Source organism: Schistocerca nitens, chromosome 6 (genome assembly GCF_023898315.1).
Source record: "Schistocerca nitens isolate TAMUIC-IGC-003100 chromosome 6, iqSchNite1.1, whole genome shotgun sequence".
In the NCBI taxonomy this organism is placed as follows: domain Eukaryota; kingdom Metazoa; phylum Arthropoda; class Insecta; order Orthoptera; family Acrididae; genus Schistocerca; species Schistocerca nitens.
This window is the reverse complement of record NC_064619.1, coordinates 389,659,177-389,686,254: the sequence shown is the minus strand read 5'-3', so window position 1 is coordinate 389,686,254 and position 27,078 is coordinate 389,659,177. Positions and strand designations below refer to the sequence as shown.

The 27,078-nt window shown below is 40.9% G+C and overlaps 1 protein-coding gene across 2 annotated transcripts in view; it reads right to left on the bottom strand.

Moving 5' to 3' along the window:
• Positions 1–27,078, bottom strand: part of LOC126263140 (ATP-dependent RNA helicase DHX30-like) — a 304,491-nt gene that overhangs the window by 251,346 nt on the left and 26,067 nt on the right. Inside the window, exon 2 of one of the 2 annotated variants that reach the window (XM_049960170.1) lies at positions 21,850–21,994. In XM_049960170.1, the coding sequence (XP_049816127.1) occupies positions 21,850–21,994 (145 nt within the window). Of the gene's footprint in view, positions 1–18,147; positions 18,183–21,849; positions 21,995–27,078 lie in introns of those variants that run through there. The other variant, XM_049960171.1, reaches the window with a different exon arrangement.

Sequence of the window (27,078 nt, the reverse complement as noted above, 5' to 3'; positions counted from 1 at the left end):
CTCTCAGCCCAGACGACAGGCGTCGTTTGTTCCAAAGTGCGCCACACACTGTAGTTGGTTGCATCCTGTTCCCTCGATGGCTGTCAGAAGGGCATCTTCAAAATGTTGATCGAGACCCCATGCATAAACACTGAGTGCACTGGTATGCCTTCCTATCTTTTGGTGCCTAAGAGACACATTATTCACCATACATTTAAAGTGATGACGATTAATAGACTCCTATCCTTTTACATTTATGTTCTCTCAACATGGGACAAAGCAGGCTTCCTAGAAACAGTTAAAAATTGAGTCCCACTGGCTCAGTTTCACTGAAACACAGTACCCTGAACTTGTTGGGTAAGGGGATTGGTGTAAAACCCTAAGTCCTAACTGATCTGTTAGGCAGTGTGAAACAATGGTCCTTGTTTAGGTAATCAAAAGCTGTCAGTATCATTTGATATCAATTTATCGTTTCCAGGTATATCAAAGTGGGTCCTTGCAAACGCCGTCTACAGGCAACCTTTGAAGTTTCAACAGCTTTCTTCTCAGTCTACACTAACGGATGATGACACTCATTGACATGTTGGGACCAACCTCACAACCAAATAACTGGACGATGCTAAACTGGCAGTATTGGAAAAGGGGTTGAATTTTGCTCCTACACAAAAGAATGTTCCCATTACGGAATTCATTTCTGCCACTGGACAAGGGGTGTCCAAGTTTCCCGACAATCTGGCTGATAAGCTTAGGCATGAGGTCTCATATGTTGAGTCGGGTGCCATCCCTGCGACCTAAGATATCCTCGCTTGAAAGAACCACAATCTGGGCTATCAGAGAAGACCAGGATTTAGTAATTCTACCAGCAGACAATGACAATGTAACAGTTCTTCTCTTGCGGGATGATTGTGTGGGTAAAATATATATTTTGCTTGCAGACTCAGTATACCAAAGCTTGCAGAATGATCGAACTGAATGTATAAAATGCAAGACACTTTCATTATTGAAGAAGGGTTTGTTATCTGACGATGTTCCTAAGAAACTTAGATCTGGTGCTGCAGTCCCACCAAGAGTATACGGTTTGGCTCAGGTACACAAGCAAGGAGTTCCTCTTCGGTCTATTGTTAGCAATTTGGGCACTCCTACTTACAACCTAGCCAAGCATTTAGCATCCATTCTCAATCCCCATGCTGGAAAACGCAAACACCATATTTCCAATTATCGGGTTTTTATTCAGAGTTTGAAGTCTTTGTGTCTCAGTTCCAAGGATTTTCTTGTTAATTTTGATGTTGTGTTCCTCTTGAAGATTCTTTGCAGTTCACTGGTGAAAAATTGGACAAAGAAACAACTAAGCTTTGTCACCATATATCGATGTTGACACATTTTTTATTTAATGACAAATACTTTGAACAAACTGACGGAATGACTTGGAGGGTCCATTATCCCCCATAGTCGCCAATTTGTTTATGGAAGATTTTGAGGACATGGCACTGAAGATGGCGTTCTTAAAACCAACTTGTTTCTGGAGATAGGTCAACAATACGTTTATTGTATGGGCACATGGGAGGGATGCTCTGGACCATTTCCTAGATCATTTTAACTGTCTGCATCCCAATATTAAGTTCACATTGGAAGTTGTAAAGGACAGAAAACTTCCTTTTTTAGATGTCTTGGTCTACCGGACGGATGACGGGACATTATGACATAGTATTTATCTTAAGTCCTCACATACAGACTGATATCTTCATGCATCAAGTTGTCAACCACCATACCAACACAATGGGATCCTACATACATTGGTAAAAAGAGCTTACGCCATCTCAGTTGCAGATAGTTTTGACACACAAACTGGATCATCTAAAAGTTGTGTTCAAGCAGAACGGTTATACTGATGACAGGTCCATTGTACTCTACATGTTGGACCTTCGCGAGAACCAAAAGAAGGTACGAGCAATCCTACCTATTGCAGGAAGCATATCTTCAAAAAATAGGAAGAATTCTAAAGAAATTTGGTATTAATAGTGTATTCTATCCACCAGCTAAAACCAGAGCTCTGATGGGTTTGGTGAAGGATGAGTTGGGTTTGAGAAAGCCCGGGGTCTACAAGATTTCCTGCCATTGTGGGAAAAACTACATTGGACAAACAATTCGTACATCACTTGAAGATGGCAGCCAGGTGGACCGCTGAAATAGTGTGTCTACACGACAATATGTTCCGGCCGGAGACCAGACATGAATACAACCAATTATTACATCAGGAAAGTTTACTGAGCCAGCAGTTGAACAAATAATTCCTCAAGTAATTTTAAGTCCCTTGCATCTTTCTGCTACTGGTACAAAGTAGTGGTATTTCATTAGACACGTCTCATGCTCTTAATTATTAGCAGATTATTAATTTCAGAATATGCCCCATTACTTGTCTTCTCCACTTGTAGATGATAGTGAGATGGTTTTATTGACCATTAATTACTGACAAAAGCCTTCTTTCTTCTTAAGCAAAAGCCTGCTTTTGATTTTAAGAATAATTTAAGGGAGAGATTATATCCCGATTAAATTCTCCAGCAGCACAACTGAGAAATGTTTTGCTGCCCCATGCACATCAAAGTGTAATTTGATGCAGATATTTCAATAAATGATTCAACTTATGAAGTAGAAACCAGTTTTGCATCCTCCCTGTTTCTCTAAGCTTCATTTAGGACACGACTACTTTACAGAAAGCCATGGTGTGGTACGAGTTACCCTGCTCTAATTCAACTTTTCCCTTCTTGTTTCTCTAAAATCTCCCAGAATGACAATAGTCTACTGTGTAGCCACAATTGATTTCCTAAATTTGCCATTATTGGGATTTTCCTTAAACATTTTGTAGATCTTCTGATATTCCCAGCAAGGTGTTGTCATCTTGGAACATCGAGTTTTCCGCCAGTAATCCACATCGGACTTACATGACATTTTGATCGCTTAGCTTGCAGTCTTCATCAGGTGCTCCCTGAGGCCAAGTCCAGTGTGGGACAGGTCCAGTATTTATGTCTACAAGGGGTTATGTGCTTAGGTGCTCCGTCATTGGTCTGCACCACACCAAGTACTCCGTAAGACGCACACGTCTGTCACTAGAAGAAACCGTAGTATTTTCTAGTCGTATCAGTTCCAAATGCTGTGCGTGTACTTTTCAATTGTTGACAGTTAAATATTTTGTCATTTGACATTCTGTTCCACCTCCAAGTTGTACTGGGCAATGAATCTTCTGATTGCCACCTTTTAAGATCTCCTGTGGACTGTACTATTTATTGCTGTAGCCAACCACTCTGTCCCAGATGCACGTCTGCCAGGAGTGGCTGTCTGATTATTTTCTGGCTACTTGTGTTCAAATTGTAATTTGTTCTCAAAATTACCACACTCAGGTACTTGACTTGCTATGAAAATACCACTGTCTGTGCACCCTGAATTGGTTGTGCTGGGTTATTTTCTCCATCACCATTTCCAAAGCTATTTTCCTGGACTTTGGATGATGCCTTTGTTGCATCTTTCAGAGATAAAGTGCTGGATTCCAGGAGGAGCTAAGCTGCTACCCTGTGTCACAGTCGATAAAAATCCTGTGAGACCTTTATTTCTATGTATTTGGGTGTCTTTATAAGAATCTTGACATCATAGCATCCTTCAAATGATTTAGTTCCAAACAATGTTCCACTATAGCTGACTTCGAAGCTCCTCTGAGTCTGGTGTGCAACATGTGCTTCTTATACTTGATTATAAAAGTCCTTGTGGTCTGATATAGGACATACCACACTGACAAGGTGTGTGGTAAATGCCCAATTTCTGTAGGCCCACATAATCCTTTACACTTCCTAACAGAAGTTTTATCTGATAAGATTTCTGCTGATTTTGGGAGATAGTCTGGGACGTGGCAAAAAAGCAACCTACTTTGCCCCTCCTTTTTACATTACTTCAGGGTGCAGTGTCTTCTGAATATCTCTGGAGGAACATTTGTTTCAGTAGAACACAAGAGGCAGGTTTTCTACCTCTGTTATGAAGTTGTCTGGATCCAAAAGTGTTTGTGCCCAATGAACCAGAGTTTTGAGGACACTGTTTTTCTGCACTGGATGGTGGCAGCTACTGCCGTGTAGATACAGATCAGAGTAAGTTTTTGGCAAAGACCATGACTAAAAGTGGCATCTGCATTCCTCTGAGGAGCATCTAAGAATGGGAATTAGCCATTCTTCTCCATTCCCATTGCAAATTTTATATTAGGGTGGTGTGAGTTCAGGTGTTCCAGGAGAGCATGGAGCTTTTCCCTGCCATGGGTCTGTGTTTTGAAGGTGTCAGCCATTTATCTGAAGAAACAATTCAGTTGATCTGGTGCTGATGCAAGTGCCTAATCTTCCAATATCTCTATAAATAGGTTCACTACCACCAGTATGAGTGGGCTGCCCATTGCCACCCCCTTCTGTTCACTGAACTGACCCCATACAGGAAGTATGTTGAAGTTAAAATGAGCCTAAATAAATCTAGGATATTTTTTAAGACTACAATGCCTCGTAAGGAAAGCATGAAAATCTACATCGGAAGACTCTACAAGGAGGAGGAAATAGATCTGAATATCAGAAAGTTGGATACGCTGTGACAAAGAAAAGGGAGGATACTCAGTTCTCTCACTTCCATGCCAAGATGCCTTGAAGAGGACATTAGTCCAGTACTTGCAAGGCTTAAACAGCACATAAACTCCAAAGCAGCCAACAGGATTAAACAGTGGGAAAGCTAAGCATTAATAAGGGGCTTCCAGGGAATTATTCTCTCTACACTTGTTTACTGCCACTGGCTTCACCGATCAAGAATGGGACTTAGTGGTTGCCATGAATAGCAATCTCTACACCTGTCTAGTGCCACTGGCTTTACCAGCCACAATTGGAACTGAGTGGATACCACTTTGTCGTCTCCAGCAGAATGCATGAAGAAGAAATTAGCAGCCTGTCAACAATCCAAGTTTGACTGTCATAACAACAACAAGGCGAAGCAGAATGAGAATAATCTTACATAACTTTTCAGCCTTAGTTAGAAGCAACTCAACAAGACCAGATTGAAGATATTTAGCAAGGGTGTCAACTTTGCGGTTACCCCAGAGAAGTCTCTGTCTCAGGCTTTGTCAGTGAAGTTTTCTGTGTCTATAAGTAGCTGGATACTGGTGCACATATCAGAAAAAAAAGGAGAGAAATGATGACTCAGATCTATGGCAGAGTCGAGCGACAGGGCTGAGCGAACGGTGAACCCGATACAACAAGAACAAGTCAATGCAGTCTATGCAACAACATAGTGTAGCAAACTTTCGACAAAACATTGTCAACAGGTCAAGGATGAGACATAATCCAAATTGAGATCAAAGAGAAAAACCAATACCAAATCAAAGTCATCAACGAATAGTCAGTAGGATGGAGGAGACAGTAATGAATGCCATTAGGCGAAGTACACAGCTGATTGAGTGGTTGAGGTGCAGTGGTGTTTATGCCAGCTGCAAGGGACACTATTGGTCAATGTATTCACGTGGTGAGACAATGGTGCACTCACTAGACAAGTGCAGTGGTGCAGCAACACCGTCCTCTATCGTCCATCGAGTCCATTTGCTCCAGTGGGCATTCAACAGCCCAATGCCCAATACCAGATCCCTCCTGCCTGAAACCGGTGCATATGAGTGTAAACAGCTCAGACGGTGCTGTGGAAGGTGGAACAAAGGTACAGGCAAAACTGCAGTCTAATCGACTGTAGGCTGCAAGGAGGAAGTGCGGTCGCTAGTGTCCACTGGAAATGTGTTGGACATGGACATTTCAGGGAGAGCCACTGATCCACAGGGAGCAAGAGGGGATGGCCATCGCAACAATGGGACATCTACAGGGTTCTGGTGGTTGTGTCACACTGGCACCAGAATGCAGTGGAAGAAGAGGCTGTAGAGGGGTGCTTGTGTCCGAGGCCAAAGTTGGTTCTTAGTCAATGTGGCGCAATAAATGCTCAAAAACAATGTTAGGGCCACTGTGGTGACGAAGGATTCAATAATTTATTCATCTACTGCTTAAAAGTTTGGATCAGGTGTACAGCTTCACCACTGAAGGGACAGTGGAATGGAGGGCTACAAATGCGTTTAATGCCATTGGCAGCACAGAAGTCCTTGAAGGCAGAGGCCATGAATTGTGGGCTATTGTCAGAAACCAATGTGAGAGGCAACCCTTTAACTGCCAAAACTTGGGCCAAGGCAATAATGGCATCCTCGGCTAAGGTGGATGCCACGCATACGATATGGCAGTACTCCAAATCAGCAGTGACAATGAGCAAACCACATATGCCCCAAAAATGGGCCTGTAAAATTGATATGGATGCGACCCCAAGGGAGGTGGGGAGTACGCTAGGGTGCAAAGGACTGAGGGAATGGTGCCTAGTGCCAGGTGCATGCTTCACAACTACGGACCATCTCTGTCACTGTTGCTCCTGGGCCAGTACACATGGCGGTGAGCTAGCGTCTTCATGGTTAACATCCCACAATGACCCCAGTGGAGCAAACTAAATACCTTACGAAGAAATACTCCTGGAATAATCATGTGATGTCATCCTATTGGGTACCGAGACAGATGCACATCACCCACAACTAAGAGTTGGCAAAAAAGCTGTTTCCAAGGTCGGAGTTCTGTCGTCAACCGATGAGCAACATAATGAGGACAGCCATGGATTACATAGCTAAGGACCTATCGTAGGGTGGGATCCTGGCATGTCATGACAGCTACACATGTGACCACAAGGGGAAAACTGCTCAAAAATATTGTCGTTCAGCATCGATGTACAAGCAGAGGACCTCCTGTTGGTCAAAATCAGGTTCAAGACTTGACTGAACACTACTAGCAAGGGCTCCTTTTCGATCTGGTAATAATAACGCTGTGCTTGGGTCAGGGTCTTGTATGCATATATTATAGGCCATTTGGAACCATCCCCATTCCTGTGTGTCAAGACACTCCGATTCTGCAGATGGATGCATCAGCTGCCACAACCAATGGCGATTGGGAGGAAAGGGCATGAGGCAGGTTGCAGATGTCAGCATGGTTTTCAATTTGACAAAAGCCTGGTGACAGGCATGGTTCCAGGTACAAGGCACCCCCTTTTTAAGCAACTGATTAACAGGTTATGGCATGTGGGCCACCTGGGGTAAGAATTCAGCATATTAGATGAGCTTGCCCAAAAATGCTTTTAATTCAGGTAAGTTCATTGGGCGAGGTAAAGAAGTGATGGCGGCAATGTTCCGATTAGTAGGTTGGATTCCCTCTTTAGAGAGACAATACTCCAAGTACTCCACTCCTGGCTGAAAAAATCTGCACTATTCTCAACAATAATGCAGGCCCGCATCCCACAGGGTCGTGTACAGGGTACAGATGTTTTCCAGATGCTTCTGGCAAGAGGATCTTGTGACAAAATCATCATCCAAGTAATTGACCCAAGACACAATATGCCGTATCAACTAGTACAGAAATCGCTGGAATATTGCAGGGGCTGAGGAAATGCCAAAGGGGAATCACTTGTACTTTTATCACCCCAAACTGGTCTACCTCGATAAATAGTTTGGCACCACCCATTCCAGCCAATTTGATGAGAGATCAGCTTGCCGGGAAATAGGATAGGTTTCCATCTGTCACTGAGCATTGATGGTTGTCTTGAAATCCCCAGACAAGCGTAGAAACCCATTCGGCTTTTGGTATGATGACTAGGGGCATGGCCCCATCATCACTAGATTTGACAGGTTCAACAACACTAGCTGCCTGCAGATAAGAAAGTTCCTGCTTCACAGCAGCCTGTAAGGCCACCAGAATTGGTTTGATGTGGTAAAAACAAGACATGGCATTGGCGGAAGGGTGATGTGTGCCTGAAAAATCTGAAGTACACCCCAAATCTGGTTGAAAGACAGGCAAAAATGCCATGCAGAGTTGTCCAGTTCCTGAAAAGGGACCACAGTGGAAAGACTCCAAGATAGAAAATCTCAACTCCTTGGAGTCATTGGATGGCAAAAAAGATGGTAGCCAATGGACGGTTGACGACAAGGAATGTTAAACGTCAAGTAATGTATTTGTAAGTTGCCGCAATCAAGAACTGCCCATGAAGAGAAATTGCGCCATCTCTATAGGCCACCAAATTGAGTGAGGGCGCAGACAAATCAGGTGAACCCTGTCAGACATAAGATAGTTAATTGATTGATCAATGAGTGACATCAGTTCATATGGCATCGCATGTGCCACCTCAATGTCATAAACATAGGACCACCACCAGGTTGCAGCAACGTTGTGATTTGTCTATCCGATGTCTCTGACTTCTGAGCCTTGAGTTGCCCTTCAACAATGGCCCAGTCCTGAAAACTAATGTCTTTGTGAGACATGTGAAGCGTGAGAAACCATTTCTGCATGAAGGGATCACCTTGGAGGAATACTGTCTGCAGTGTGTGTATTGTATCCTGATTTGGTCACAGTGCCGCGTGTGGCTGGTCATGCAACTGTGACATACTGAGTTGAGGTGCCCCTCCTTGCCACAGCGTGTACAGGACCCCCAGTGACCTGGAAAGTGCTCAGAAGTGAGCAGAAAAACACTGCGGGCATGAAGGGAGTGGCCCCTGTAACCATCGCTGAGGGGCAACTGAAGGCTCAGAAATAAGAGACATTGGATACTCAAATCACAACGTTGCTGCAACAGGATGGTGGTCCTTTGTTTATGACATTCAGGTGGCACATGCGATGCTGTATGAACTGATGTCACTTGTGACCTTGACATGGTCGTTTGCTAGCAAATGAGGGATATGAAAGATATCCTAAAACAGGTTATCGATTTTCAACACTGCTGTGTGAAACTCCAGGTCAGGCACCAGTTGAACCAACCCATCATGAATCAAGGACTCAGTGTAGGAAACCTTACAGCCTTGATTGGCACAAGTAAAATCACATTTTTAGCCGAGTCTTTGCAAGTCAGTGACCCATGAGCGGTATCACTGCCACTGTTGTTTATGATATTGATGAAATTCTACCCTGGAGGCAACCACATGGCAACACTGTGAAAAATAATTAATCAGCAGAAAACATATCTCCTGAAAGGAGGGGGTGACAGGGTCAGACAAAGGAGCCAATTTTCAGAGGAGAAAAGCAATGAATCGTCCACGACTTGAAATGCTGTGAAATGTTGCTTCAGTTGATAAAAATATGTATCCCAGTCCACCGTAGCATCACTGAAAGGAAGAAACAACGGAGAATGGAATGTAGATGGGGGGCAAGGACCTGGGGCACAGTGGCCTCCTGCACATTAAGTTTGTCTGCCAAGAGATGAAGTGACTTTTGTAACAAGTCCTTCTGTATCTGCTGCTGGTACATCAGCTGTAGCAGTTGCTCAAGCAGGCTAACCAATTTTGCTTCCATGCTATGAAATTTCCTTTTTCCTTGTCACCAATTGCTGTGTCTGTGGGTAGCTGGATACTGGTGCACGTCAGAAAAATTGGAGATAAACGATGATGACAAGGTGGGAAAACTGCCTGCATATGGTACTCAAACCCATGCGGGAGTCGGGCAACAGGCTGACAGACAAAACAAGAGCAAGTCAATAGCAACCTATGCGGCAACGAAGTCTAACAAACTTTCAACAAGACTCTGTCAACAGGTCAAGTACAAGACATGATCCAAATTGAGACCAAAGAGGAAAACCAAAAGTGAAGTCATCAATCAGTAGTCAGTAGTACGGTGGAGATGGTAACAAATACTGTTAGATGAAGTACATGACTGACTGAGTAGTCAAGGTTTGTCGGTATTTATGCCAACCACAAGGGGCACTATTGGCCTGTTTATTCACGTGACAAGACCAGTGGCGCACTCACTAGGTGGGTGCACCGCTGCAGTGACACTGTTCTGTCGTCCATCAATGTCCATTTGCTCCAGCGGGCAGTCAACTTCTGTGCAGTCCAATACCAGATAGTTGAGCAGGGTGCTCTCAAATTACCTCCAAGTGAAGCCGAAGAATTCTGATGAGAGACATGACAGGTTCTCACAAAGTGTCTAACACGTCAGCCTCAGTTGCAAATAGAAACCAATCTTTACCTAGGTTTCAGCCAAAATAATTTGGCCTTCTTCAGAAGCTATTGACACTAAACTATTGCATGCCAAAGTCTGGCCATGTCAAGTACAAAACTATAGCACCGTAGTACCCAGTCATTAATCTATATTACTTAGCTGAAGATAATCAGCAGGCCCCACTGCGCGGACGAGGTCTATAGGCTACGAGAGCTGCGCCGGAACTAATCGCAGCAAGCAGCTATGTACCAAGTACCACTGATGACGGGAATGCGCACGTGGAAATATAGATGCTTAACAGTAGCTACCTTTACATTAGGAATTGGATTAATATAAGCATTAAAACTATTAATGGCATAATATGTAACTGAACTTACTTCTGAGGAGAACGAGAACCCTATAAAAGAATTCGGAGCCTGTAAGAACGACTAGCTATTACTAGGCAAAATTATTCTTCAAATTTGAACACATTTAGTATTCTACTGAAGACTTTGCTTCACCGGCCCAGACGTTACGTTTCCTTTGCAGTCGCCGATGCCCAACTCCACTTTCTTTAGTCAAATACTAATGTATTCAAATTTGAGGAATAATTTTGCGGAGTAATAGCTAGTCTTTCTTATGGGCTCCGAATCCATTTACAGGGTTCTCGTTCTCCTCAGAAGTAAGTTTGGTTACATATTATGCCATTAACAGTTTTAATGCTTATATTAATCTAATTTCTAACATAAAGGTAGCTACTGTTAAGCATCTATATTTCCACGTGCGCATGCCCATCATCAGTGGTGCTCGGTACATAGCTGCTCGCTGCGATTAGTTCCGGCGCAGCTCTCACGGCCTACCGACCTCATCCTCGCAGTGGAGCCTGCTGTTTCTCTTCAGCTAAGTAATGTACATTTATGACTGGGTACTACGGTGCTATAGTTTTATACATGACATGGACAAACTTCGGCATGCAATAGTTTAGTGTCAATAGCCTCTGAAGAAGGCCAAATTATTTTGGATGAAACCTAGGTAAAGATTGGTTTCTATTTGCAACTGAGGCTGACGTTTTATATGTTTAATTATCACAGTTGCTGATGGGGCTGCACGATGTTAAAAAAAGTTCTCACAAAGACCAAGCTCTACCTAAATTTATCATAAGTGATGAGAGGCTGGCTCTCAGACACCTCCAAGAAAATGTCATCATTGTGGCATTACCAGCAGATAAGAGGAATGCTACCATCATCCTACAGAAAGCAGACGATGACAGCAAAGTTAGACAACTTCTAGATGGCCCAGCATACAGACCAATATAAAGGGACCCCACTAACAAGGTGGACAGGCAGACCAGCGGCTTTGTAAAGGAAACCAGCGTACCGGAAAAAGTTACAAAGCAGCTGAGGCCAAAAGTTCCAGTACCATCCAGGCTTTAAGGCCTATCTACATGCAACAATCTGTCTTTGCACATCACATCTGTGCAGACAGATCACCGTGTCTGTGAACAGGAGATTTGTGCAAACCTAGATGTTTGAGTGAAACCGCTCAAATCTGCGGATCCAAATCACATTTGTGCAGACACGTTGGAGCATGCGGACAAGAGATTGCTGCAGATCTGGTGCTAAAACGTGATGGGTCAGCTGCTTGTTCAGTCTGTGTGTTCGGAGTGAATATTGAAATTACAGATACAGGTCACTGTTCTAGATAGTTCACTGCCAAATTTATCAAAACATATAGCAGTCATGCATGTTTGTGGAAAATTAAAAACAGGATGTCAGCAATAAGGATAAAAAGGCAACTGCTTATAATTCTTTAACAGAGAAATTATGGGCCATTGACCCTTTGGGAAATGGGTAAACAGTACATAATTAAAAACAATTCATTGCGGACTGTTTATTGCAAAGAGCTTTGCTATTCGATATGGTGCCGGGAGATTGCTAGCGTACTTTCACTCAGTACTGTCCTATGTTATAATCTAATGTAAGTTGTGACAACTTAGGGAAAAAAGAAGAAATAAAAAGGCCCTATTTGTTCTAAAGAACAGTGCTGTCAGAATATTGTATTAAGCTGCTGATGGAAGATCTTGGAAAGGTGCCTTCGAGACAGTTATTATTATTACACTTCTTTTACTTCCAAATATATTATGTGGTTCCTAACAACAGTGATTTAGAGGTGAACTGCATAATTCACTACCACAATACTACACACAAGTGAAACTTTCTAGTTGCATGGTGAATCCCTTTCTAGAGTTCAAAAGGTATTTCATATTCTGGTGCAAAAGTTGCTGTTAGACTTCTGGCAGGGGCTTAAAAATCTCAACTTGGAAGCAAACAGAACTATAGCTCATTGGGCACATACATAAACTTCTAAAAATACAATGTGTCTCAAACATGTCTAAAATTACAAAAATATGATCTGTAACTTGTCAGAATTTAGGTATGCCTACTGTAAGTAATTTACTTGCCTTCAGGAAATTATCATTCAGGACAGCATAAATAGCTCACGTTTATTATTTCACTTAATGTTTGTTTTGACATTGCACTGGCAATCCTAGTAGCTCCTATTTTCATGAACCTGAATGTCACCATAAGCTGCTCAAGTGGAGAAGTTGATCCCCTCATTCAAGTGTCTAATTGCATCAGATATCAAGTTCATCCTCAACTTGTGAAGTAAATTTATGTTTGAGGGCTGCCTTTGATAAGTAGCCTCTGTGTAAACCATTTTTATCTGTCTTTCTGTTTTGGCATTTTCTTAGCTTTTTGTTTTTCACAAAGTGGTGTGAACACAGACCATGACATAATTTCCTTGATTTCTGAATAAATTAAAAACTTTGAAGTTACTGACAGATAGTGTGTAAGCAGTAGAGTGGAAGTTGTGTTGTGTGAACAGACCACATTTGCAGTGATCTACTGCACGAGGAGACATTCGTGCAGATATCGACGCAGACAGATAGTTGTGTGTCGATGGGTCTTTATGGATGGTCCGAGGTTAACAAAGAAAAGGTTCCTACAAGTCCAAAAGTGCAGAACATTGGCACAGTCACCTACCCCACCACTCAGCACTTTAAGAAGATGCTCTCAAGACATGTGGGCAAATGTGCACATTACATTTGCAACTCTGAAGATTTCCTACAGCATCTGAAGCAACCACACATCACTGATTCTGACGTTGTGGTTAGCATCAACAACAGTTTCCTTGTCCACCAAGTGCCACTGAATGAATTCCTAGAATTAATTGGAGAAAATTTGAATGGGGCTCTCCTGGACTTGTTCAGGCACATTTTCACTTCAACACACTTCCTATATGGGGTGAATTCTATGAGAAAACAGAAAGGGTGGCAATGGTCAGCCTACTCTCATCAGTGGTGACAAACGTCTTTATGGAGAGATTTGAAGATGAGGCATTGTATTGGCCCCAAATCAACTGAAATGCTTCAACAGATACATGAATGACACTTTTGTTATTTGGCTCCACAGCAGGGAAAAGCTCCTCGTTTTCCTGGGACATGAACTGACTCCACCCTAACATGAAATTCACAGTGGAAATGGAGAAGGATGGATAACTCCCATTCTTAGATGTTTGTGTCCAGAGGGTGACAGACGGCACTTTTGGTCATAGAATTTACTGAAAACCAACTCACAATGAACTGTACTTGCAAGGCAGTAACTGTCACATCCAGTGCACAACAGTGTACTCAGGACTCTGGTTCAGCAGGCATGACCACTCTCACTTTCAGACAATTTGACAATGCAGATTGAGCACCTGCTGTCTGTACTCCATAGACACGGATATTCTTCCAGGAATATTCAGAAGACACTGTGCGCAGTTTCTCCACTGTAGGAGTCAGCTGAAGTACAAGAAGAAGCACATAAGGTGGTTTTTTGCCAGGTGCCATACCAATAACTGCCAAAAACCAGTAGAATTTTTCTGAAATATAACGCCAAGAGCATTTTCTGCCCACAAAAATTAAGGCTCTGTTGTTGTTGTTGTTGTGGTATTCAGTCCTGAGACTGGTTTGATGCAGCTCTCCATGCTACTCTAGCCTCTGCAAGCCTCTTCGTCTCCCAGTACCTACCGCAACCTATACCGTATTTACTCGAATCTAAGCCGCACTTTTTTTCCGGTTTTTGTAATCCAAAAAACCGCCTGCAGCTTAGAATCGAGTGCAAAGTAAGCGGAAGTTCTGAAAAATGTTGGTAGAAAGTAGCAGCATCTCAATGTACTACGAAAATCCGACTGGCAAGACTGTTTGGGATGTTTGTCAATATGGCCAACTCTACATTCTGAATTTTTTCCTACCCGTGAGAAGAGATGGTTGCTAATAGGAACTTTTATGAATTGTGAATCACATGCAGTATTCTCTTCACCATAAGAATAATATGAATATAAACATTTTGCCATGTATTCTTTCGTGTTTGCTGCTATCTCATTTGAATCCTGTCTGCCTAATAAACTACAAAACTAGAGTGAGACAACAGCAAACGCGGAAGAATATACATATCATGTCATGTTTATATTCGTATTATTCTTATGCCTAATAGTGATACAGTCAGAAATGAAGCACAGCAATTGACTAGATTTTTAAATCTAAGATGACTCTAATTTCTGTGCAGAATGTAACGTACTGAAGAGGCGTCTGCAAAGATTTTCAAACAAAGAAAAATTTTCGCTAAACTCTTGTTCAGAACATCATCTATCATACGCAGTCTATTATTTGGTTCTTGTTGATCATTATCAAAGAAAGCATCAGTGTAAGTAATAACAAATAGCAGTCCCTTGCTATTGTTTCGCTAATGAGATGATTCCTCTCTTTTTTTTTATTGTAAGCAGCGGTAGCGCACACAAAAGCAAGCCATGCCGTGGGCGGTGACAGGTTGTAAACACTCATTATCAGAATGCAACAAACAATGCATGACACAGTACAGTAATGAATTTTCAGCTTAGGGTGACGTAAACACCTATAACAAAGAAAACGGCACTAATCACATCAAAGAAAAATAAGCAATCAATTCAAACCAAACGAAGCACATGAAAAAGGAAGGGTACCCATATAAATAGGGACGGAGCGCCTGATGCATAGCAATGGCTATCGGTACCTGGTAAAGCTTAACTGCTAAGCTTACGACTCGAACCAAACTACTGTATTGTCATTCATTCGACCTAAATTGTGTCTCATATCACAATGGACCAACTTTGTTTCGATTTGGAGGTGCGGCCTATAACTTTTCTCTCCCCTTGAATATCGAGTCTCAAATTTCAGGTGCGGCTTAGATTCGGGAAATTCTTTTTTCCTTGATTTCGAGTCTCATTTTGCAGGTGCGGCTTACATTCGAGTAAATACGGTATCCTTTTGAATCTGCTTAGTGTATTCATCTCTTGGTCTCCCTCTACGATTTTTACCTTACATGCTGCCCTCCAATACTAAATTGGTGATCCCTTGATGCCTCAGAACATGTCCTACCAACCGATCCCTTCTTCTAGTCAAGTTTTGCCACAAACTTCTCTTCTCCCCAATCCTATTCAATACTTCCTCATTAGTTATGTGATCTACCCATCTAATCTTCAGCATTCTTCTGTAGCACCACATTTCAAAAAGTTCTATTCTCTTCTTGTCCAAATTATTTATCGTCCACGTTTCACTTCAATACATGGCTACATTCCATACAAATACTTTCAGAAATGACTTCCTGACACTTAAATCTACACTCGATGTTAACAAATTTCTCTTCTTCAGAAACACTTTCCTTGCTACTGCCAGTCTACATTTTATATCCTCTATACTTTGACCATCATCAGTTATTTTGCTCCCCAAATAGCAAAACTCATTTACTACTTTACGTGTCTCATTTCCTAATCTAATTTCCTCAGCATCACCCGACTTAATTCGACTACATTCCATTATCCTAGTTTTGCTTTTGTTGATGTTCATCTTATATCCTCCTTTCAAGACACTATCCATTCCGTTCAACTGCTCTTCCAAGTCCTTTGCTGTCTCTGACAGAATTACAATGTCATCGGCGAACCTCAAAGTTTTTATTTCTTCTCCCTGGATTTTAATACCTACTCCGAATTTTTCTTTTGTTTCCTTTACTGCTTGCTCAATATACAGATTCAATAACATCGGGGATAGGCTACAACCCTGTCTCACTCCCTTCCCAACCACTGCCTCTCTTTCATGTCCCTCGACTCTTATAACTGCCATCTGGTTTCTGTACAAATTGTAAATAGCCTTTCGCTCGCAGTATTTTACCCCTGCCACCTTCACAATTTGAAAGAGAGTATTCCAGTTTACGTTGTCAAAAGCTTTCTCTAAGTCTACAAATGCTAGAAACGTAGGTTTGCCTTTTCTTAATCTTTCTTCTAAGATAAGTCGTAGGGTCAGTATTGCCTCACATGTTCCAACATTTCTACGGAATCCAAACTGATCTGAGGTCGGCTTCTACTAGTTTTTCCATTCTTCTGTAAAGAATTCGCATTAGTATTTTGCAGCCATGACTTATTAAACTGATAGTTCGGTAATTTTTACATCTGTCAACACCTGCTTTCTTTGGAATTGGAATTATTATATTCTTCTTGAAGTCTGATGGTATTTCGCCTGTTTCATACATCTTGCTCACCAGATGGTAGAGTTTTGTCAGGACTGGCTCTCCCAAGGCCGTCAGTAGTTCCAATGGAATGTTGTCTACTCCGGGGACCTCGTTTCGACTCAGGTCTTTCAGCGCTATGTCAAACTCTTCATGCAGTATCGTATCTCCCATTTCATCTTCATCTACATCCTCCTCCACTTCCATAATATTGTCCTCAAGTACATCGCCCTTGTATAGACCTTCTATATACTCCTTCCACCTTTCTGCTTTCCCTTCTTTGCTTAGAACTGGGTTTCCATCTGAGCTCTTGATATTCATACAAGTGGTTCTCTTCTCTCCAAAGGTCTCTTTAATCTTCCTGTAGGCAGTATCTATCTTATCCCTAGTGAGATAAGCCTCTACGTCCTTACATTTGTCCTCTAGGCATCCCTGCTTAGCCATTTTCCACTTCCTGTCGATCTCATTTTTGAGACGTTTGTATTCCTTTTTGACTGCTTCATTTACTGCATTTTTATATTTTCTCCTTTCATCAATTAAATTCAATATATCTTCTGCTACCCAAGGATTTCTACTAGCCCTCGTCTTTTTACCTACTTGATCCTCTGCTGTCTTCACTATTTCATCCCTCAAAGCTACCCATTCGTCTTCTACTGTATTTCTTTCCCCCGTTTCTGTCAATTGTTCCCTTATGCTCTCCCTGAAACTCTGTACAACCTCTGGTTCTTTCAGTTTATCCAGGTCCCATCTCCTTAAATTCCCACCTTTTTGCAGTTTCTTCAGTTTTAATCTACAGGTCATAACCCATAGATTGTGGTCAGAGTCCACATCTACCCTGGAAATGTCTTACAATTTAAAACCTGGTTCCTAAATCTCTGTCTTACCATTAGATAATCTATCTGAAACCTGTCTGTGTCTCCAGGCTTCTTCCATGTATACAGCCTTCTTTTATGATTCTTGAACCAAGTGTTAGCTATGATTAAGTTGTGCTCTGTGCAAAATTTTTCCAGGCAGCTTCCTCTTTCATTTCTTAGCCCCAATCCATATTCACCTACTACGTTTCCTTCTCTCCCTTTTCCTACTACCAAATTCCAGTCACCCATGACTATTAAATTTTCGTCACCCTTCACTATCTGAATAATTTCTTTTATTTCATCATACATTTCTTCAATTTCTTCACCATCTGCAGAGCTAGTTGGCATATAAACTTGTACTACTGTAGTAGCGTGGGCTTCGTATCTATCTTGGCCACAATAATGTGTTCACTATGCTGTTTGTAGTAGCTTACCCGCACCCTATTTGATTTTGTGTTTATAACCCTGTAGTCACCTGTCCAGAAGTCTTGTTCCTCCTGCCACCAAACATCACTAATTCCCACTATATCTAACTTTAATCTATCCATTTCCATTTTTAAATTTTCTAACCTACCTGCCCGACTAAGGGATCTGACATTCCGCGCTCCGATCTGTAGAATGCCAGATTTCTTTCTCCTGGCTCTGTTATGGAATGTGAAGGATAATCTAGGTCTACAGAAACCAAGCACTCACCACATGCCAATGTGGTATGTCATTCCGGTCATACCACTAGGACTGCTGACATCATCCAAACTCTGAGGAAAACAGTTCTGGAAATGGTAACAGAGCAAATAACCCAGAACAATCAACACAGGATGCACAGATGGTGGTACTTCAGACAGCAAATCAAGAACCTGAGAAAAGTCATTTTGATAATGATTAATAATTTGAACACAAGTGGCCAGAAAATAGTCTGACAGCCACCCCTAGTGGGTGCCGACCTAAGACAGAGCACTTAATGCAGCTGGCTACAGTAATAGAACAATGTAGTCCCCAGGAAAGCTTAAATGATGAATGACCACTACAACTTGGGAGGTGGAACAGAATGTCAGATGATGAAACTAGTAACATATTAGCCAGAAAGCACGCACACAGCAGTATTAACAGCTATGACCTGAAAACACTATGGCTGCTGCTACTGCCCAGAGCTTACCTTGGATGGAACACCTGGCGCGGAGCAGACCAATGACACAGGCATGACTACTGGACCTGTTCCCTATTGGCTTCATCCTCAGGCAGAACACGGTGAAAATTGCGAGGGTTTTTTTTTCAGTCAGTCTTCTGACTGGTTTGATGCAGCCCACCATGAATTCGTCTCCAGTGCCAACCTCTTCACCTCCGAGTAATGCTTTCTACCTACATTCTCAATTATTTGCTGGACGTATCCCAATCTCCATCTTACTCTACAGTTTTTGCCCTCTATTGCTACCTCTAGTACCATGGAAGTCATTCCCTGATGTCTTAACAGATGTCCTATCATCCTGTCCCTTCTCATTGTTACCATTTTCCACATATTCCTTTCCTCTCCGATTCTGCGCAGAACTTCCCCATTCCTTACATTATCAGTCCACCTAATTTTCAACATTCGTCTGTAGCACCACGTCTCAAATGCTTCAATTCTCTTCTGTTCCCGTTTTCCCACAGTCCATATTTCACTATCTTCCAATACTGTGCTATAAACATACATTTTCAGAAATTTCTTCCTCAAATTAAGACCTACATTTGGTACTAGTAGATTTCTCATGGCCAGAAATGCCTTTTTTGCCAGTGCTATTTTGCTTTTGATGTCCTTTTGATGTTCTCCTTGCTCCATCTGGCATTGGTTATTTTGTTGCATAGGTAACAGAATTCCTTAGCTTCACCTGCTTCATGACTATCCATGCCGATGTTAAGTTTCTCGCTGTTCTCTTTTCTGCTCCTTCTCATTACTTTTGTCCATTTTCGATTTACTCTCAATCCATATTCTGTACTCATTAGACTGTTCATTCTGTTCAGCAGATCCTGTAATTCTTCTTCACTTCCACTTAGGATAAAAATGTCATCAGTGAATCATATCATTGATATCTTTTCACCTTGAATTTTAATCCCACTCCTGAACCTTTCTTTTATTTCCAACATTGCTTCTTCGATGTAGAGATTGAACAGAAAGGGAGAAAGACTACATCCCTGTCTTACATCCTTTTTAATCCAGGCACTTTGTTCTTGATTGTCCACTCTTACTATTCCCTCTTGGCTCTTCACACACTGTACAGTACCAATCTCTCCCTACAGCTTACCCATATTTTTCTCAGAATTACAAACATCTTGAACAATTTTACACTGTCAAATGCTTTTCCAGGTCAACAGACCCTATGAAGGTGTCTTAATTTTTCTTTAGTTCTTTCTTCCATTATCAGTATTGCCTCTCCGGTGCCTTTATCTTTCCTAGGGCCAAACTGATTGTCACCAAACACATCCTAAATTTTCTTTTCCATTCTTCAGTGTATTACTCTTGTCAGCAACTTTGATGCATGAGCTGTCAGCTCTTGCAATCTTCGGAATTAAGTGGATTATATTTTTCAGAAAGTCAGATGGAATGTCACCAGACTTATACATTCTACACACCAATGTGAACAGTCTATTTGTTGCCACTTCTTCCAATGATTTTAGAAATTCTGATGGAATGTTATCTATCCCTTCTGCCTTATTTGATCTTAAGTCCTCCAAAGCTCTCTTAAATTCTTATTCAGAAGCTGGATGCCCCATCTCTTGTAAATCAACTCTTGTTTCTTCTTCTATCACATCAGACCAATCTTCCCCCTCATAGAGATCTTCAATATACTCTTTCCACCTATCCTCTCTCTCTCTCTCTCCTGCTCTTAACAGTGGAATTCCCATTGCACTCTTAATGTAACCAGCCTACTCTTCATCAATACTGCATTGTGATCCAAGTCTATACTGCTCCTGGGTATGCCTTGTGATCCAGTATCTGATTTCAGAATCTGTCTGACCGTGATGTAATCAAACTGAAATCTTGCTTTTAATTTCACCAAAGGTTATTTTGACTTTCCTATATGCTGAGTCAGTCCTTCCTACAATCATTTCCTTTTCAATTTATTCACATTTTTCCTGCAGCCATTTCGTCTTAGCTTCCCTGCACTTCCTATTTATTTCATTCCTCAGAGACATTTCTGTATCCCTGAATTTCCCTGAACATTTTTGTACTTCCTTCTTTCATCGATCAACTGAAGTATTTCTTCTATTACCCATGGTTCCTTCACAGTTACCTTCTTTGTACCTACGTTTTTCTTTCAAACTTCTGTGACTGCCCTTTTTAGAGACGAACATTCTTCTTCAACTGTACCGCCTACTGGGTAATTCCTTATAGCTGTATCTAGAGAACTTCAAGCGTATCTCATTATTTCTTAGTACTTCTGCCTCCCACTTCTTTATGTATTTATGCTTCCTGACTAATCTCAAACTTCAGCCTACTCTTCATCAATACTGCATTGTGATCCAAGTCTATACTGCTCCTGGGTATGCCTTGTGATCCAGTATCTGATTTCAGAATCTGTCTGACCGTGATGTAATCAAACTGAAATCTTCGCAATTGTGAGTAACATGATCAAAATATCTTGCAAATACAGTGTGGATTACTGTCAGAAAATCTTTTTTTTCCAAGATAACAAATGTTCTGTACATATGCAACAAACTTCAGCACAGTTGGTCCTGACAATGACAATGCAGCAATCTGTACCATTACAACGTGACTGAAATCAGTTCTGTCAGAACGTCTGACAAAAATACTCATTCTATTGAACCGAAGTACCACAGGTTGCAGTGTTTGTCTGTAACACTGTGCAGCAATGAATTTAGAAATGGCAGCAGTGATGATAATGTATTGACTGTTCACACAAGCTCACTTATTTTCATGGTCCATTCTTTGCTATCTACTAGTACAGACAGCACTGTTCAAAACCACTTTGACTGATTTGGAGAAAGGCAACAGGCAAGATGGCAATTTTTCAAAATTATTTTACTTTTTGTAGCAACATTGGAAGCCCCAAAAGCTAGTCAAAAAGGAATGTAAATTTCCACACGAACAGTTTTGTCACTAAAATACACTTTTAGCAGTAATAACAACTTAAAACTATTGTAATGCACATTAATTTCAAAATATTTTGCCAGTAATAATTAGAATAAAATAACTCTGTGATTGACATTTCAGTGAGTCAAATAATATGCTACAACTGCCAAGCGATAACAAATCTTTATTGAGGAGCACACGGGTATAAACAGAGCCTAGTCCATCATGGCTGGCTGCACGCCATTAACACTGATCCCTGTGACTGCAGTCCGTCAATCACAAAGTTATTTTATTTGAATAATAACATGATGAGTAAAACTACTACCTACTGTATCAAGTCTGGCCAGTTAATAGTTAAAGATGACTCCCAAACATTAGACACCAAATTATCCTTGTACTGTGGATTCATTTCTACATTCAAACGTGACTTTATCTTGGCAGAAATATTATTTAGAACACTCTTGGGCACTTGATCTGGAAATAGAAATTTTTATTAACCACCAGTAAAATTCACAAATAAATAAAACAACTGTGGACATAACTGATTACAACACAGCTGCATTCAACTGTAATTTATTATTTTGTCAACATTATTTTCAGTCTTAAGTAAATTTTGCATTCACATTTGTGAAGACTGAATATGCAAGTAATTATAATACTATACAATAATAAATATTTGTATGTTTTATAATTTTTCTTTCTATAAAAATAACAGGAAGAGGAGGAGGAGGAGGAGGAGAAGAAAACAGTAAAACAAAGGCCTAATATAGATGTACAAGTCTACACTAGCATTACTCTTAGCCATTCCAAGTGCTGAACGGAACAGTCCATGAAGTTAATTATTCAGTAAACTAACATCTCTTCTTCTAAATGATAAATAATGCATTCAGACAGATGATTGTGGACGATTAAAGATAACTCATGAAATAATTTTTTAAAATTACATTTAAACCAGAAATTAAAAGTTCCATGTGGGATACAAAAAGTACCTTGAACCATACACAATTTTACAGAGTCTAGAAATTCTTCCACTTTCATCTGGTGTGAATACATTCTTGTGTTGTGAAATGGGTTTAAAAAACAATGCCTTAGCTTCCAGAATGAATTTCCACTCTGCAGCAGAATGTGCACTGATTTAAAACTCCCTAGCACATTAAAACTGTGTGCTGGAGTGGGATTCAAACCTCAAACCTTTGCCCAAAACACAAAGGTCCTACATTATATACCCAGACCAGCACACAGTTTTAATGTTTAAGAAATATAAGATTTCTGTTTTAAGCCTTTCCCACTTGAAATTTCTACAGTGGCAAACAATCTATGGCTTATCAAATCAACATTCATGTTGCGCAAGTATGTATCTGCAGCGTTTGACTCCTCAAAAGAATCAGTATACACCTCTAAATACGCACCAGTCATTGAGTGGTTGGATCCTCAGTTATAATCAAAAATTTGGTCATTTCAGAGTTTGGCGTTGTTCCAATGGGTTTGACATTAATCCAAGTCTTATTCAGGGTCATCTGTACAAACATGGTTATTGTTTGACTGAGTTTTCACACATTCTTAAAAATCTTTGGCACAGCCAACATGCCATTTTCAGAGTTTCACCTAGTTCCACACCTTTCTCTTTATTGTGCCACCCAAAGCATACAATAGATCCTTATCATGAAATGTGGCCCACAGTCACTTTGAATATTTTCTACAGCGAACACACATAGTATAAGGTGTACTCATTTTTAAATTTGAAAGTACAAAATGGTTCAAATGGCTCTGAGCACTATGGGATTTAACTTCTCAGGTCATCAGTCCCCTAGAACTTTGAACTACTTAAACCTAACTAACCTAAGGACATCACACACATCCATGCCCGAGGCAGGATTCGAACCTGCGACCACAGCGATCACGCGGTTCCAGACTGTAGCGCCTAGAACCGCTCGGCCACTCCGGCCGGCTTGAAAGTACAGTCATGTGAACAAATTGTCGATTTGTTGAGGCATGAATGCTCTAGCTTTAGATTAGCTGCAATTTTACATAAAAGCTCAGCAACAGAAACCTTTACATGCATTACATTGTCACTGATAATGATAGAAGAAAATGTTACTTGAGCTCTCTGTATTTTGTCTTGCATAATAAGGAAAAAAGTTTTCTGTTAAGTTTATCTGTAGCATTCCAGTTTCTTGAGATCCATTTTGGTTTCTTGTCTCAAATTCAGCAGATTGAGTGTTTAAGGAAGTAGTGGAATTTGTATTTAACAACTAGTTTTTTAACCACAGCTTCGTCTCCATACACATATTGCACACAAGTCTGAATCTCTGCTATTTTATACAATATGATACCAGAGAGCATGTTAAATTTATCTGTGGTATTCACCCTTGCAGTATGATCTCTTATTCTCAAACACAAATGAGTCATGTATATACCAAATTCTGTTGAAATGGTTTCATCAAAATAATCAGGGAAAAGGGAAAAAAACAGAGTCTTGACTGCAATGGTTATTATTTACAAATTTCAATCACACTTTTCACCTGAGTTATCTTCAGATTATAGAAACTGGCCAGCACATGCCGTCCATAAAAATGATTACACGATACGAACATATCAGCAAAATGGGATTAGGATATCAAAAAGTTGAAAATTCCTATGTATTTGCATCGCGTGATAATTTTTATGGATGGCATGCGTCATGACCGGTTGCTATCATCTTAAAGGCTTACCACAAAAAAACATCACTGAAAGATGATCACACCCTGTTGCTCTTCCACTGGTGTCCTCAATAACCTATCACTCTAGTACACTACACTCTCGCTAATCCAGCCATTCCTGGCACATCTGGGTGGCGGATTATTGAGTGTCTGAAAATTATTTTGTTCATTTATTTTGTTTTTTATTTATTTTGAAAACATAGGGGATATAGTGTACTGTGCTTTATTAAACCGAAGGATACAGTTTTAAAACAGAGGTTATACTCTATTAAATCCATAAATACATTAATTTTCAAAGAAAACTTAGTCCTTGAGTGAACAACATACTGTACGTAATTATACATCTTATCACTCACTACGAAACATGTCCCTAATTTTTAACTGTCGCAATGATGATATGTGATGGTGGCATGCTTTATCACGCAACCGCTTTACAAGCATTAGATTGGTACTGCATGTATCTGGTTGTTGCATAATGTACTCCAGGAAGACCTCGGCAGCTTCAGCACCAACAGTGAGAGAAATCTTCTCGCTCTCCTCCTGTGTCCTATTCTTCATCACTTTCATCATTACTTTCTTGCACCCTTTTGATTATTTCTTCACCTGTTAAAGTTTGGTCCGTATTACAGTTTTCCTCATTCAGCCACTTAGTAACAACTTCATCATCAATTTCTTCTCCTGGAAGGTTGTGGAACATGTCAGTGTAAAAAGTAATTGATAATTCTGAATCGACTGGCTTGTCGCTGTCACTCACTACTGGATCCAACTCAGCATCAGTGGATGACTACAATTTCCTCTAGCTCTTCACTATGGTAGCACTCTTCACTTTATCCCCTGCTTCGGCTGCTTGGGAAACAACATCACGTATGTTAATTGCTTTCTACGCCTTTAGCATAGTCTCAATTGACTCATTTTCATTTTCGTTCCACAAGGAGACGAGAAGTAAATGTCGATAATGATGTTTACTTTAGAGAAATGTCTGCAGGATGACTGGGAGCATTGTCAGTTATAAGGATAGCTTTCAGTGGAAGCTTTTTCTTCTTAAGCTGTTTTCTCACTGCTGGTACAAACGTTTCATGGAACCACTGATAGAATATTTGTCTGTCCATACACACTTTTTTCTGAGTGCAATACTGCACTGTAGAGTATTTATGTCAGTGTGTTGAAAACAAGATGGGTGTTGGTACTTTCCAATAACTGTAAGTTGTAGTTTATGACTCCCATTTGCATTACGACATGCCATTAATGTTATGCACTGTTTCTGTTGCTTGTAACCAAGAGCTTCCTTCTCATTCTTGGCAGCTACTGTTTTTGAAGGAAGCATCTTGTAAGAGTCCTGCTTCATCAGCATTATACAAGGCATCAGCAGTTAAATCTTCTTCCTCTATTATCTTCTGTATATGGCTTACGAACTCATCAGCATCCTTATCGTTAGCTAAGCGACTTGCCCTGGTGACTGTCAGCTACCTAATACCGTGTCGTTTTTCCAGTTTTATAGCCAACCTTTGTTCACTGCAAACAAGTTACTACCGCTAAGTTGTTTGTTAAATGCAACTGTTTCCTCCTTTATAATCGTACCATTGACAGGAAATCCTCTATTGTGCTGTTATATGAACCATCTATTAACAGCTACATCCAGTTCTTTATTCTCACTCTTTCACATAACCTTCCGTTTTCCCAACTCAGTAGCCATTTGTGTGTGTTGAGTACTGTCTAATAACATTATCTTTCCCTTTGATGTCATAAATAGTTGCTCGCCCAACACTGAACTGAGCAGCAATGGCTTTCTGCAAAGAACCCCGATTTAACTTATCTAAAATTTCAGAGTTTCTACTTTAGGTTAGCGTAACGCATTTCCTTTTTGGAAGACATGATTCCAAACTGTAAAGAAAGCTACAATTTCAAATACAGTATATGAAGCATTGTTTAACTAAGCATTGTTGTGCACAATAATTCATTGTGCATGTGTTTTTGGACGTGTGCCGGATTACTGAGAGGCCAGACTACTGAGGGCCGGATTAGCGAGATTCTAGTGTACCTCACACCCTCTTACCTCTACTTTGCTTCTTTCCAGACTAAGTGTTATGTACACCAAGCTTCAATGAAATTACTCTATGGGATTAAGGAGATGTGGTGTGTTTGGCAAACACACACGCTATTTCTGCCTTCAGCACAACACCTGCAACCAGTGGGCAGTCTTGCTCTAAGCACTCCTCTAACATTGACAGTACACACTGAGCAATGCAAGTGCACTACGGGTTTGTCAACAGCACAGCCAACAAATCCAAGCATGCCTGTGGAAAGCCAACCACCAGCAGCCACCAACCTTGCCACAAGCCACGCACACCAGTGACAGTGGCACCGCAATCATGCCACTAGTTTACATCCACCCCTCAATTGGTGCTCTGATTCATCAGCTGTCACCTTGGAACCTTTACCTCTTCTGATGCTGGCCTTCCCTGGACTAGGCATCTCAGCAGCCATCTGTGGAAAATCCAAAACAGCATCCACACTGATCCACCAGCCATCACCCCAGAGTCTTGCCTACTCTGATGCTGGGCATCCCAGGATTCTGTGTTCCCAGAAGATGGTATTATTCTATGTGAATCCATGGATAGCAGTTACTGTCATTACCTGCATCATGACACAGGTCACAACAGACTCTGTTTTGCCAGATACATACTAGGCCAGGAGAATCCCTTCCAGTTGTATCAATCAGAATCTACATTATGTTTAACCATGTTCTTTATATGCCATGTTAATAAAGTTCACTTATGTGCCATCTGGGAACTCATTTTGCTTTTCTGTCCCTTATTAATCGAGATCTCCAGTTCCCATGTATCTCCTTTTTTTAGTACT